Source organism: Mesitornis unicolor, unplaced genomic scaffold (assembly GCF_000695765.1).
Source record: "Mesitornis unicolor isolate BGI_N332 unplaced genomic scaffold, ASM69576v1 scaffold55016, whole genome shotgun sequence".
NCBI lineage: Eukaryota > Metazoa > Chordata > Aves > Mesitornithiformes > Mesitornithidae > Mesitornis > Mesitornis unicolor.
The window spans coordinates 1,480-17,004 of NW_010191428.1; the positions used below are offsets into that span (position 1 = coordinate 1,480).

The window sequence follows — 15,525 nt, forward strand, 5'->3', positions numbered from 1 at the left end:
AATGGAAGAGAAATGGTAAAACACATCCTATGAAGTACCTTCTTGTACGGAAGTTAAGCCACACACACCCACCCCCCCCTCGACTGCAGCTCTTGTGCTTACTGATGAAATATTACATCGTTCCTGTCAGCCCTTCAGCCAATTTGAGATAGTGCAGTAATTGATGGCGCTGGAGTGTGAATTGTTACTGTAGTGACAGAGGAAATGGGTATCATTAAGGAAAGCTTTCTTCACATCATCCCAGTGCCACAAATAAAATCTTGCAGTGTCACTGAAATCCTGGCAGTGCTTTGGCAACAGGACAGATGCTTAAAGCCAAGCCATCCAATTGCAGAACGACCAGGAAAGCGTCTGTGATAAGTAGCAGAGCACCCTTTGGTCCAGGCAGTTAATTCAGGGAAATCATTTGTCACTGATCGTATAATATTTGTCTTCTAAGAAAGAGGACAGGCAAATGCTCCAACCCTCGTTTGTAAGTGGCAAGATCTGGTTAGCATCAATATTTACAAATAATTTTTTTCAAACTGGGGTCCTGTCCTTGGCCAGCACACAGAGGTACCATCCTAAACGGTTGCTGTGGAAGAGCTGGGATGCTACGTTTTTATGTTAAAAAGAAGCCCAAACTGGATTTCTAGCTCTTCTGCATCCCAAGAGTTAAGAGGGGGATTTTTTTTTTTCTTTTTTAAAAAAAGCAAACTTCCCCACCAAAACCCAACATAAGAAAACCTCACAATGAAGCATTTCCCACTGGAGATGCTGCAGGAAGCTTCCTTAACACCAACTGCTAGTGCTGAGCAGTGTTTATCTCAGTGCACTGTACCCAGCAGACTGGAGCAGTTCAGTAGTAATTCACCATTTCCTCTGACCAGAATTACCTCCTCACCTATTCCAGAGGTAAGAACCAGTGACGTGTTTAGCTCCTTCATTTTTTTACAACTCCCATTCTGTATGAGAATTTCAGCTGAAATTCAATGATAAACTAACTGCAGAGCAGTAATGGTGACACTATGGCTGTGGCTGGGGAAAGCCTGCCTTTCCCGCTTCACCCCCATGAACCCAGCTCTTGCTGCTTGTGCTTTTAAAGCTTCTTTAGAAATGTTACCTTTAAACATCATAACCTGGCAGCTTATCTGCATTTCTGCAGCATCAGAGCTGCTGCTCTGGATCCATGAATTAGTAACTTCAGCTGGTCAGAGATCATTAACCACACAGCTCTTTAGTTCGTGTGCATTCTGTAAGAAGGCTCATCAGCACACACGTCAGATCCTGCCCTCAGTCACACGTAAGAGGCAAGGCAGCAAAAGCTCCGTGTGCCCCCGTACAGTGCAAAGAAGAGCTAAAGAAAACTGAGGAGCTTCAGCCCTTCTGAAAATGAGAAAGCTGGAATATTAAAATGAAAATTGCTATTATGTGTGAATAATATACAAGAGTAAGAAATGGTTCTGATGATAGTGCTTAGCTCCTGAATTAATCAGCTTTCCTGAGACTCTAGAAACTACCCCATTGAGTTTACTGAGCTAGAAAGAGAGCAGTGTTGCACTAACAGTGTCCTAAACTAGACAGAATCCCTCCCCAGTGACCATTTCATGACAAGAGCTGTGAGCCTGACTACCTTGGAGATCGCAAATATTCTCTTAGTCCAAGCTTCAGCAGCCTGGGCGCAGAGCGAACACCCGAAGCATAACCCTCATTATCCCCCACTGAGCCCATGCAGCCGCGGTGCCATGGATCCCCTGCAGACAAACATGAATTTCGGAGGAGCTCCTGGCTTGAGTTTCCCAAGACAAGCACAGCCCCCTTAACCAACCACCACACACAATTTCAGCATTTGTTTATAAAAGGGTTTCAGTTCTGTGTCTCAGAGGCATCAGAAAGTCATGTTAGGAGAGCACACAACACTCCCTCTCTTAGGTTGTTTTTTTTTTTTTCTTACAAGGATGGTGGCCCAAGCCAAGCCCTCCGAGTTCAACCTGCACATCTCGAAGGCCAGGAATATGTATACACAAAGAGAAGCAGCTTACCTCCACGTTTGGATCCAGGGCCAGACTCAGAGTCACGCCACTGAAACAAAGGGTCTCAGGCTGAAGAACACCTTCACATTCCGTTGCTAATGCTCCAGTACACCCATTTCTGTGGAAATAGGCATCCCTTTTTTTGGATAGCATTCATGCTGAAACAGCTCCTTGCAACCCTAAGTTGAAGTTACTAATGCACATCTTTACACATGAGTTATTTCATTTCCTACATCTATGTTCTGACAATACGCTTAACTGGATATTTGTCCATGCACAAGGTGTACAAAATGAGTCGATGCAGTGTTTGTCCTTAAACCACTATCATACACATATTTTGTTAAAGGAACAAGGGCTCCAAACCCTTCAAATACAGACAGTATCTGGCATCCGGACGGTGGCACAATGTAGTCTTCCGCCTTACGTTGTTGTTTGTACAGGGCATGTCAAAGGCTATTGCAGACCTCTGAGGTACGCAGGTGGCTGTCCATTTTCAGGGCACAGTGAAAGTTTTTCTCATGACCCTGGTCCTTTAAAACTTCACCTTGGTTCCACTTGAGACACACAAGTTTCTGATGAAGGATATTCCTGCTTTTGTAGGACAGAAAGAATTGTAAAGGGCTTTTCTCAGTTTTAGTACTTAAGCACAGGAAAACAAAACAAAATCCTCAGCCAAACAACCCCCCCCATCCCCCCACCCCCCCAACCAGAATGCCTCATAGCATCTACACCCGTCCTCTCTTTCAAGCGATGCAGTATGACCAGTGTCTTGCCATCACCCTGCCAACACCCTCATCACCGCTGTGCATTCAAGGACTTGCGAAGACCGGACTGTAGCTGGAACACCACGTGGGACTGTGCCATTGCGTCACCGTTCAGCACTGCTGTATCCTTTTTCGGGTTGGATAGAGGATGCTCTCCCCAGACCCCCTATAACCTCTGCCAGCTGCAGGCAATCTCCATGTGTTCCACAGCAACCACAAGTTTGGCACGGAAAACCCAAAACATGAAACACTGAAGGCAGCAAGCCGCGGCTTTATGCTTAAGCAGAGAACGCACAACTGAGACAAGCTCACGGGAAGCGCATGACAACAACCATGCGTATGAGTTGATGCAATAGCAGCTGGGCCTTGCAGTGAACATCTGCTTCCTCTATCCTCCGTCCCCCTTTCTTTTACTGTTACTGGGGCTCCGGTGATTTGAAGCCTCTCAGGCTTGTTGAAATTACAGCTTCGAGGGTGGCACTTTTGGAGCAAGTTAGCACAAAATGGAAGGTAATGGTGGCAGATCCCTTGCTCCTGGTGTACGGGGTAAGGGGACATCTCTTCAAGGCTCAGGAGCCACAGGGGGGAAGGCCAAGAGGGTAGAGGGCTCTTACAGCCCCTGCTGCGTTATGTGGCTCTTGTTTTTAAGGAGGGGGTCCTCGTAACTGCTAGCGCAAGGTGGTGTGGAGGTTTCCAAGGGTAAGCCCTGCTGTTGGTATCCATAGTTGACGTTCCCACAGGGGAAGTGGCGGAGCCTAAAGAGAGGCACTTCTTTAACACTGGCTGGTAGGGAGGATGGCTCTAACAGCAGGGAGGAGCCTGGCAGCCTGCCGGTCCCAATGTTGGGCCCCACAGTACAGTTTCCTTCCTGTCCCCAATTCTCCCGCTCGGGCTTCTCCTTCTCCAGCAGAGAACTGTTTTTGCTGGCCTGCTTCTCTGCAAACCAGGAGCCGTAGGTTGGATTCCAGAGGTTGGTGGGCTTGTTTCTGGAGCCCCGGCTTTTGTGCAGCTCAGAAGGGGGATTGGACTGGGCATAGGCCATGTTGGTGTGTCCCCCTGCCGAGGCTGACTGCACCTTCCCCAGCGCTGGCGGCTGCAAGGCTCCCACTTTCCCTAGGGGTTTCCCAGCAGTAAGGGCTGACGGCAGGGGCAGGGGAGATGGCAGAGTTTGCTTCTCATCCTTTCTGTCTTGGTGTGTGGAGACCAAGAGAGGAGGAATTCCTTCTGGATCGTCGGGGCGCATTGCTACCTTCTCCTCCTCCTCAACTGATGGACCATATTCTACTGGCAAAGCAGTGTTGATGACATCTGGATCCTGCCGGAGAGAACAATGAGGATTTCTCAGTCTGCCACCACCAGGCATGCTCAGACTCGATTGAAAACCCGATGCATCTGACAGCAGCTGTGCTATGATCACAGAGCATCATTCCCACTACCCAGAGCTCACATTCCTTGTGTAGAGTATGCTGACAAAAATGCAGTTAGCTGTGAGATGCAATGAGATACCCTCTAAAATGGAACTCTCAAAAAAAGCAACCCTAAACCTCACCACAGAACAGCAGAGGAACAAAAACAATGGAAAACACTTTTTACGGCCAGCCAAATTTCCTGTGGGAATGTTGTTTTGGAACCTATATAATCTCGAAGTTCATAACGTTCTCAGATAATATTGAGAAAGCTTCAGCCATGAAAGTATTGCCTCCACACAACAAGGGAGGAATGGGGATGCAGAGAGAAGGCAATACTGGCAGACCCCTTGAAGCCTGGATCCATAGGGACTGTGGTCCTGAGCCAGTTAAGCAGCTTTGAAAATTAAACTGAGAGAAAATGTGGTGATCTGGGCAACCTTTAATTATTGCTAGATGCAATGGCAAGCTATAGATAGCAGAAAACAATGCCTCCCAATCCCAGAATCCAAACACACATAAAAAACAGATCGAGCCTTCTGAAGAGCGAGGCAAATAACCATGTGAGGCCACACAAGAGGCTTGCGCTGATGCAGGCAGCAAAACATTTTCCAATCTACTCCACTCCTCATAAGCTAAAAATGGTGGTTAAAAAAAAACAAACAAATGAGATTTTGGCCTGGTAAGTCAGCCACATCCTCTCCCCATTGCCTAGCCTTAGAATCCCCACTCCTCTAGCTTGGCAGTCTCCACCTCCCTTCTCCAGCACAGTCAGATTCAGAAAGCTGTCGACAGCTGCAGAAGCCACCTGCAAAGGGTGCTCTGAGCCAGGACCATTTCTGCTCAGTGCTGACCATGTCTTACGGGTAAACACTGGAATGTAGGATGGAGTGGCTGACATGAAGCACGTGAAGCATGTCCGGGTGCTGGCCTGCCTTAGCTCTTTTGCTTGTTGAAATCTGTGCCTCTATAAGCAGAAGCAGAGCTACAGGTCTGCTATTTGTAAAACTGTGTATCTTGTGTAAGCAGTGAAAGACAAGAAGGATCAACCACCTGATGAGGTCAATATCTCCGCCACTGGTCACAGGCTGACATCAGTGTCCTGGACTGCTGACTGCAGTAATGCACTGCTGCCTCCTCATCTCGTGTTCTGGCTTGCATAACCTGCTCCTCTAGGAGAGCCTTCTCCACCCCTCTCATTTGAGACAAATGAACACTGATACCTGAGTGCAGTACTCGATCCTCTCCAGGATTATGGCAAAATTTGGCCGGTCTTCAGGCTGGTGCTGCCAACACTGGGTCATAATGCGATAACTGAAAGAGCAGAGCAGGAGATGCTCATAAATGGCAGATCCTGTTGGTACCTAACAACAAGTCACTGCAGCTTAAAGACCATAAGCATGCATCACCACTCTGACTTCTAATAAATAAGAGTGCTGTGCCTTTCCTGGAGTCAGACAACTGATGTACTGGTCGCCACTGAGATGTGGCCACCAGTGGGGTGAAATCCACATCAGAGAAGTAACTCACCCACCTGAAATTGCTTGCACAATTCACTAAAGGTAGGCAGGCCTACAGATAGCAGAGCCCAGTTTTCCTTACCTGTGAACAGTCCTATGCACTTGCAGTTTCCCAGCTAACCTAAGACACAGAAATATTGCACCATCTTTGACCAAACAAGCAGTGGGCAGTACTTCTCAAAGAGGCCCTGAATTATTCTCCAAAACAGACAGAAAAATTAAATAGTAGAGAAGTCACTGGCACTCAAGTCCAATAAGGCAAATCAGCCATGATAAGATCAATCTTAAAAGTCATTAAGTTTTGACTAGCAGTAATAGTCATTAATTTTTGAAAAGCATTCAGCATTTGAAACAGAAACTTATTTGCATTAATATATCAAAGTTAAAATCTCATACACAGGGCCAGGGCAGTTTTTAGGTGGATCCATCCTTCCTCCATTGGTGACAAACTCCAGAACCTCCTGGTTACTTTTGCTAGGGTAGGGCATGTATCCCAATGAGAATATCTCCCACAGCAATATGCCAAAGGACCTGAGTACAGAAGCAAAGGAAAACAAAGTGAAGGATATGGGAGTGACCATGACTGAAGGGACGTTCTCATTGATCTCTCCAGCAGGATCCAGATATCATCAACAGTGAATCCCCACTGGTGCTCTGAGCCCCATAGCCCAAATCTGTAGCTCAGAGTACAATACAAACGTTTCCCAGCTAACACCACAGTCCTGGGCCTGTGTGGTGTGGCCTGCAAAGCCCTGGGGCCAATGGCTGGGAGAGGGCTCCCTCCAAAGCATTCATCTGGTCAGCTGCTTGGAAGTCACAATCTTGTTACCAGATTTGCCAAGAGCTATGCGCAGCAATGGGGAACTCTTCTGTTTGGTGTTGAGACAGGCAGCTGCTCAGCTGTATGAGAGCATGCCCTACCCCTCTGCTGGGGCCTGCTCAGGGGTTGTGTCCTGAACACCAGCCCCTTCCCCTCCACGCACATCCTGAGCTCTTGCCTCCTGCTCACCCAATCTCTCTCCCCCTCCTCTGGCCACCAGCAACGCAAGAACTTGTGGTGATGCTGCAGGCCAGGAGAAAAATGAAAGCCACGACACATGATGCCCTTCTCCCTCACGGGCAGGACGGATCCTGCCAGCAGCCTCCTGTGCTGCTTTCTTCAGTGTGGCAGTAAGGCTTTCCTCCATGTAGCAGCAAAGCAGCACCTGTGTCTGCCTCAACCTCCCTTCCTTGCCCGCTCACCTCCTCAGCAGCACCCGCCTTTGCACAGGTCTGACCTTTCTGTTCCCTTGTCTCTGAAAGACCCAGCTTGTCTTTTTAGTAAAGGAAAAATGAACAAGAATGTGTGTTTTTAACAAAATGTTCATACTTTACAAAAGGGGTTACAACACAGACAGACAGACAGGAGAGAGAAGGGAAAGGAAGCGCACCATGTGTCTGTTTTTGATGTAAATATCCCTTCCATGAAAGCCTCAGGCGGCATCCATTTGACAGGCAACATTGCGCACCCACCCTTCCGATAGTAGCTGGCTCTGCAAAGAACAAACAAAACAAAGACTCAGGCAAAAATTCAGAAACAGTCATTAATTTGGGATTTTTATAATTACAATTATTGACATTATGAGCCAGAGGAGAGAGTAATTTAGGCAAAACAGCATAGCAGGGAAAATGCTGAAGAGACCTGTTCTTTCTCACAAAAATAGTGGAAGTAGGCAGACGATGGAAGGATTGCTCTCATCTCCCTCATTTTTGGCCTGATCTGGTGAACCCGAGTTATCCTTATCTGTGTGCATACTCCTAGTGAATTACATGTAAACTGCTGTTGGCAGAACATATCCGTCTGCACTTTTCAGCCACCTCACCTCACCTTGAGCACTCCCACCAAAAATAAACAAAGCCTGTCCCATATATATGTAGTCTAAAGCACTGCAAATGAAGTCTAAAACTCTTTATAAGAAGCAGGAGCTTGATGAAGAGGATGCTTGGCCATTAGAGTCAGGGCAGTGGTACAAAAAACAACTGCCTGCTCCTGAGACAGCGATTACAGCAGTCCTTTAGTGACATTGCCATTTAAAATAAAACTTACAGGCCCCAAATTCTGTGCTGGCAGCTGCAGGAGGCTGCTCATGCAAGCTGGCATCGCTGTTCATAACTACACAGCTTGAGCATCCAAGCATTCCTGGACACAGAAACATGTGCAAACTTCAAAGGCACCTTTGAAAACTCAGCACCAAAGCGGTCACGTTGGCAGTCAATTTTGCTGACTGCATGAGCGTGACAGATGCTACTTTGTCCCAGCAGAATCCCATCTGACATGGGGCAGAGTGGGGGCTCTTTCTGAAGTGAGAGAGAGGAGGGGAAAGAAAACCAAAAAGCAGCTCGATTATCCTTGGGTTTTTGAAGGTAGCACTCTGTTTGCATCACCTCAGGCTGTGATACTGTCAGTTCTCAAGCTAAGCAGAGCCAGGTCTGGCTTAGTAATTGCACAGGAGAATCCCTAAGCAGGGGGAAAAAAAAAAGCAAGGCACTGTAATAAACAGTGCAGGTGACTGAGTACAAGGCATTCCTTCCTCTGAGTCAGAGGCAAATCAATTCCTCAGCACAGCAGGACATGGTCCTGTACTTCTGGAGGTGTTATCTGGAAGATGAGATATCAAACCGCAGCCCTGACTGCTTGTGGTCATTAAAGATTTCCTGGCACTTCCTGCAAGACCAGAGTAGTTAACCCTGTGTCCTGGCTGAATTCCAGTTTGGGTGATTACATTTTCCTGACCTTCCTCTGCACCTTCCTCCTTTAGCTGCAGTAAATTGAGGAGATTTACTCATGACACCAAACAAAGAGGCAGGGGTAAAAACAAGGAGATTAAACTCAGAATGATTTGATACCACAAAACAAAAGGGCACATCAATGCCATTCAGTGTGGAGAAACTGAAGACAAGAAACTGAGGACAGAGTATAAGAGGGATGAAACATGCTTTCCATAACCATCAGACTTCATTACCCAGAAGAAAGCTGTCAGGAGTGGGTAAAGTCTCCACAGCACAGTTAAACTACAGGTGAAGCAAACACCAAGTATTAGCAGAGATTCATCAGGGTGGGATCTCTCCACTGCGGCCTTGCTAGGGTTACGCAGAGCAGCACACAAGCCTGCTCCCCTGCACAAACACTGCTCCTCCCTCATTTCAGTAAGCTTCCACTTGTGGATACCCTGGGCTCAGCTCTGCTACCTGTATATATCCCGGGCCATTCCAAAGTCTCCAATTTTAGCCACTCTCCCAGGCCCTCGACAGGTAAGGAGGCAGTTCCTGGCAGCAATATCCCTACAAGAAAATGGAAGAAAAGCAACAAAAAGAGAACCACTTAATCATTCGACAATTTTGCAAGCCAAAAAGAAAACAAAGAACAGTACCTACTTTCCTGAGCTGCAGAGAGCCCACAGCAGCCAGAAAAGTCAGTATTTATGGATAATAGTCATGTCCCAAATTCCAATCTACCCATCAGCAGAAGCAGTTCTGCTCTTTAAGCTTCACATAACATCTTCCAGTTGAAAGTATGGGCCTCCTGTGAACCGCCATTCACACCAGGAGACATTTTTAAGTCTCTACGGAGTTGCAAGCAGTGGGGCTTGTCCCAACATCAAGCTGCCTGGGGAATGATCCACTGACCTGTTCCTAGCGTGCTTGTTCAAATATTGTCACACGGTTGTCATACTGTCACAGACAGAAAGAACAACAGTGTGCAGGTGTTGCTCTGAAGACTGAAGGTATGGACCTGAATCTGTGCATGCAGGTAAAGCTCGGGCTCCACCTTTGCTGGGCTGAAGTAAACCTTGAGATCTGAATAATACGGTGGCATGTCTTGCGGGTAAGTCTTTCAGAAGAGTGAAGTATGATCTATCTGTGCTCATCTTTACTCAATGGGCAGAATTTTAGACACTTGCCAAACAGTCACGAGGTGTTGCGCTTCCGGCTGCACTTATACAGCTGTTCTTCGAGAGAGAGAAGAAAAGGGTTCCAGAAGGAGCAGAAAGGCACTAAGCAAAATTCATGACAGGGAGAGCATAGGTAAAACTACAGACCTCTGCAACCTGATTTATAGCAGCTTCTCTGTTAATTGCTTCTATTATTCTGATTTTACTTACCTTGTTTAAAGTTATCCAGCCACTAGAGTGCAGCAGGACATAAACTTATCAAGCAGGGCATTACAAGTCCCTGCTGGCCTGTATGCATGTCCATGCTGACCATGTGTTCACCTACCTGTGAATGAAGTGGTTCTCCTCCAGGTATTGACACCCACAAGCAATGTCACGAGCCACATGGAGCAAGTCCAGCATGGAAAGGGAGGAGGGCTGATTCTACCAAAAGACAAGGGACAAATGTGGGTTAAAAGCAAGAACATGGCATGATTCATCACTGATACAGCACTGGGAACTCTCCTACAAGTGACATAGCTCAGATGTTATACACAAAAGGATTACAAAAATGTGCAAGAGAGAGTTCATATCCATGAACTATGCAAAGGATGTGCAGACACTGTGTCATACAAATCCCAGGGACAGAATCAGCTGGATCCGGCTTTCCAGCTCCATTGGGATGCCCCTGTAAGAATCTCCCCAGTTCTCATGGGAGGCACTTTTGAATTTTTAGCATAATTTTTTAGGAGATCTGTAGCCTGAACTGGTCCTCACTCAGTTTCTTTGTAGCCTGAACTGGTCCTCACTCAGTTTCTTTGTCTCACTGCTAGCTCCTCTCTAAAGTCACCTTGAACAATGAGAATGACATTTTGTATAACGGCGTGAGTCACATTTGTGCTTTCCCTCCTCCACATCTGTGTAGGTTTCATCTTGCCCCTCAGGGCACTGACACAGGTTTGTGCAGCCAACGGCTATGGCAGACTAAGGCTGCCAACTCCTTGTTCCTGCCCCTCTGATGAAGCCTGCAGCTCTTGCCAGCAGAAGCCAGATGCTTCAATGGAAAGGGCAGGCTTAGCACTGGCTCACATTCACCGGCCTCTGAAGCCAAACCATCAGCTTCTGCACTGAGGTGTGAATCAGTGGTGCCTGCAGCCAGTCCTGGAGGGGAGGAGGAAATCACTGCTGCCAGTGAGTAATGACAAGCAACTGGGTGGCAGTGACTGCTTATTCCACAGCAGCCACTTGCTAGCTCAGTATTTACCTGTGTTGGTTGTTGGACCAAACAAGCCCATCCCACCCTCTAGCTCTCTCTTACAACAAGTCTTATTTTACCCAGTGCCCAAAAGGCACACCTGCCCATGGGTCTGTCCCACTGGTGCACAAGCCAGCACAGGTTCTCCAGTAACAGGGACTGCTGGCTCTGCCAGCCCATCTTTTGTGATGAAACATATCTCCAGACTGATGTGATGCTGTGCTGGCCCATCCCACCTGATCTAAACTGCTGCTGAGACTAGAAATAAGTCCAGGCTGTGCAGCAGGCAGTAGTTAATCAGTGGGCATTGGCTGGTCAAATGTAAAAAAACTCTTAATGTCTTCTGAAGAGTTGGGGAAAAACCTGCCTCAATACTTGACTAATGAAATAATTGAAAAATGCTGCATCTTGCCAGCTGTTTTATTCAGTGCAGTGCCATAAAACAAAATCATTACTGACTATGTATCACCTGCCTATATTTTATTATTTACACAGTATAGTTCATTGCATATATATATATTTAACTGATTCTTTAAAACACTGGTGTGCACCTCCCCGTAAACCTTTCTTTTTGTGGAGTAACCATTTCCTGAAAACATATAGCCTCCTCTCCTGCCCTTTTATGGGGAGGGGGGAATAATCTTTTTTACCTCTGATTCACAGTGACTCACCAGCTACACAAGATGGTTACAGTAAGAAAGGATACAGATGCCTTCTTTTTCCCTTTCAGGGCATAACCAAAGGGAAATGAGTATCTCAATCTACCCATTCCCTCCTCTTCTAAGCAAGGGTCAGAGATCTGAAGTGAAAGCCGAGTAAAAAGCCCAATTCTATACTGAGCAATCAATTCCAGACCTGAGCTATACTGCAAGGCAGTCAGTAGGCAGAAACCACAGGTGATTTGAACAGCATAGCTTTTTTCTATTTTTCCCTTTTTTTCCCCTCCTTGGATGAATTCCTTCCATTTTTTATTTGGCTAAATACAGTCCTAAACCAGATGTGACTGCCCAGCCAAGGACAATTTAGCCATGTAATTTGTTTGAAAAATGGAGCTTTGGGATTCATTTTGCAAGGGGAGCAGCGTTGAGACACCAAAGGATTTACTTTACAGGTTTTGCTCCCCAGATGAATGGACAATGCCAGCTGCAATGCACCTGTCACACTGCTCAGAGCGGTGGGCATGCTGGAAGCGCTAGTGTGACACCTCCCTGGGTGAGACTGAATCTTGCTAAAGGTGAATGAAATTCTGTGTATTGTTCAGTGTAATCACTGCTCTGTGCAACAGGCTGCCCAACACAAAGGAGGGGAATCATTTATCCGTATATTATTTATCTTCCAGAGCTGTTCTTTGATTGCTGTGCTGTGTGTGAGAAAGATCAGCACTGAACTTCCCAAGATGGACAATTCTGCAACACTCATAATGAGCAGAGGCTCTGATTGCAGGTGTCTCTGAACCTACCGGACTGCCTCTCTCCAGTGAGGAGGAAGGGGTAACCCTGTAATAGATGTGAAACTTTATTAGAAATTAAACAGAAACCTATCAGGGCTGTAAACCCTGGACCCATGCCCAAGTATGACTCTAAAGCGTATGGAGTAGATTGGCTGGTGTAAACCAGCAATATTTCACAAGAGTCATTGGTACTCTGTCAGTGATGCTGGATGAACATTTGGCTTACACATATGATCCTTCTTGCTTGAAGTCCAGGAAAATCATTACATGTTTGTTGAACATTGCTTTCATTATTTACATGAAGAACACAGATGAACAACATGCAACAACCTGTGCTGACATTATCCTGATCTCCCTTGTCCTGGTAACTCCTGCAGTAGCTGTAGCTCCCCATTTCGTGTCCCTCACAATGTTCCCCCTTCCCTCGCTTCACCTTCTGCTCCACCACTACCTCTGCTCCCTTCCACACTTTTCAGTGGCTGAGTGCATGGCAGTGTACTCCGTCTGCCTTGCTGCAAGTCACACAGGTTCTTGCTGGCCAGTGGCAAGCCAAACAAGACAACTGTTTTGCTCAGTGGTCACGCCAGCACAGTGCTTGCTATTTTTTTAAGCCTTGGAATTAATGCCAAGTTAATGCCATTCACACCTCTATTAAATATGACTCAAACTAGCCAATGAATTTAAAGTTACTGGCAGGGGAGTGGGGAGAGCAACTGGGGGATAGAGGTAGAGAATGAACATATAAATCTCTCTTTTGCAATCAGGCTGAAAGCAGAATTAGGTGGGAAAGACAGGATAGGAAGGAAATCAGCTGGAAAATACAAAACTGAAAAAAACCAAGGGGAAATGACAACAGTAATTCATAAAATACTTACTGCACAGTAAGCAGAGCACCTCTGTTACTGAGTCAGTGAGACAGGTATTGTGTGTTCAATTAATTCCTGTTGGAAGCAAAGCTCATCAAAGCCTTTTTACTCTGTCCTTAAGCCTGTTCACTCTTACTGTTCCTTGCCTTGCCTTTCTTTCAGTGGGCCTGGAAAGCTACACAACCAGTCTGCTATGTCTACCTTCTGCTTGTCTTCCTTCAATGAGCTACAGGAGGAACAAAGCGGCTCAGGGTTCATTAGGAGCAGTGCAAAGATACATCCAGCAGTACTGAGCCATGGGCCTTATGCACAGAGGCTCTGTTACGCTTCAAGTATACACAGAGGGTAAATCCACTTCCACAGCTGGATCTCATACTTCACAGAGCATAACAGCCCACATCTCATCTATCATCAGTCAGTCTCCTAGTATCATAGTTTCTAACAGTCAAACATGCACACCAGAGGCTGTTTTCTCAGCACTAACAGGTGCCGTTAGCCCCTCAGGAGCTGCCTTGGCAGCCAGACAATGAATTACCCATCATTCTTGCCACCACATGGGATGGCAGAGAAGCAGGGCAAGGCAAGGGAAAGGAAGGTGTTAGAAGTGGAGCAGAAATGTGTGGATCTGTGACACCACAGTCAGGCTGTCCACATTCCCAACTGTATAAGAGGGATGGGAAACGGTTTTTCTGAATCAGTTCCAGCTTGCAACCACACATCTGCATTTGAACATTAGCTTTCCAAAGTGTGACAGGCATGGGACAGAGCAGAAAACAGCAGCATCAGTCTCAGGTCTGCTTCAGTCCTCGGAGCAAGTTAAATTGAGGAAGAGGGCAGGATCTTCAAGGTGCTGAGAACAGCCCCTGTGGGCAGTAGCAGCTATCATCAGTCCCAGATAATCTCAAACACATCAGGAAAGACAAGGAAAGAAGAGGAAAGGAAGGAAAGACTGTGAAGGCGGAAAGAGAAATACCAAGGAAGTAATGTATGCTGTGCCTAGAGTGAACCATCGACCTCTTCTTAGCTTTCACAAGGCTTGCACAGAGCTACCACTAACCGCTGGAAGCCCTGGCATGCAAGGAGAAACTTGTGACTGGGGCAGGGCAAACAGAAAGAAACTCCTCAGACCAGAAGGCTCCTATGACTGCCTCCTATAAAGATTAAGGGCTTCACAACCACAAAAGCAACTAGTTCATTGTACTGCAAGTAGGTAAAAATTCCTGTTGTTCATGAGTAATGCTCTTGATACTTCCTCACAGGATCGCAATCATTACTGAGCTGATTTCTCTCCCTAATTTAACAAGCCAAAAAGATGCTTCCATTGTAAAGTGATGGATGCCCTTGCTCTACACCATCCTGCCTCACCTTCCATGTCACACATCTAGCACAGCTTGTCCTGGCAGTTTTGAACAAAGCACCTACCAGGCAGCATTTTGCTCTGCACCAGGTAAGAGTAGAGCCCACATTGCAAACCATTAATTTCGCCATTCACCTACCACCAAGTTCAGCCCATTTATATGAGCTGACAAGAGCATCTCTAGGTGCTACAGAAAACCAGCCTCTATTTATAAAGACTGCTTGCTCAGATTGCAAACATCCTGCCTTTCTGGGTGTTTAGCCTTCTTATCCAGGCAGAAGCCACTTTATTGTAACCTATCCAAGACTGCAGTGCTCCGGAGCAACAGAGATCATTTTATGTGTGTGAAAACCAGACTGCAAGGAAAAAATACAAAGACGATCTGATTCCAGATGCCTGGAAGAAGAATCTTATTTATATTGGTTAGAGCAAATTTGTGTCTCTCTTGTACTGATAAAATCCAGCATTTTGCCCTGTGCCAAAGAAATGTAGAGACAAAGTATGAAGCTGGGCCCTGCTGTTAAACTTCATCAACATCTGGGTGTCTTTCTGATCCAGGGACTGAGAGCAAACTTTATTCTTCTGAAATACCTCTCTAGAAGTCATAATTTATTCTCACACATTTCTAACTGACTGTCATTTTCTATTGATGCTGATTTCAGTGGGAAAATCTTTTAAAACTCTGGGCCAAAGATATTTGCTATTAAGTCAATAGCTCCAGGCCAGATTCTCTCTGTGTGTATGTCAAACTTGCACTGACAGATATCCACAGAAACGTACCTGATCAGCAGTTTAAATAATGGATTTATCATTACTGGCTCAGTGCTTTCCCTGAGCTGGTGTGAGGAAGGCAAAAGTAGAGTTTAACTTTTTTTTTTTTAAACTTTGATTTTGTTCTTTCTTTAGATAGTATCTGCAATGCTAACTAGCAAAGTTCAGGGCTAAGGCACCTCTGCATAACTCCATCAGCATTTGTTCCCTACA

The 15,525-nt window shown here is 46.2% G+C and overlaps 1 protein-coding gene across 1 annotated transcript in view; it reads right to left on the reverse strand.

The window, feature by feature from the left end:
- Positions 1-3,386: 3,386 nt before the first annotated feature.
- ALK (anaplastic lymphoma receptor tyrosine kinase) overlaps positions 3,387-15,525 on the reverse strand; it is a 29,420-nt gene continuing 17,281 nt past the window's right edge. Inside the window, exons 13-18 of the mRNA XM_010186722.1 lie at positions 9,960-10,057; positions 8,931-9,023; positions 7,133-7,234; positions 6,099-6,233; positions 5,406-5,496; positions 3,387-4,091 (exon numbers count right to left, since the gene is read on the reverse strand). Coding sequence (XP_010185024.1) covers positions 3,387-4,091; positions 5,406-5,496; positions 6,099-6,233; positions 7,133-7,234; positions 8,931-9,023; positions 9,960-10,057 — 1,224 coding nt within the window. The remainder of the gene's footprint in view (positions 4,092-5,405; positions 5,497-6,098; positions 6,234-7,132; positions 7,235-8,930; positions 9,024-9,959; positions 10,058-15,525) is intronic.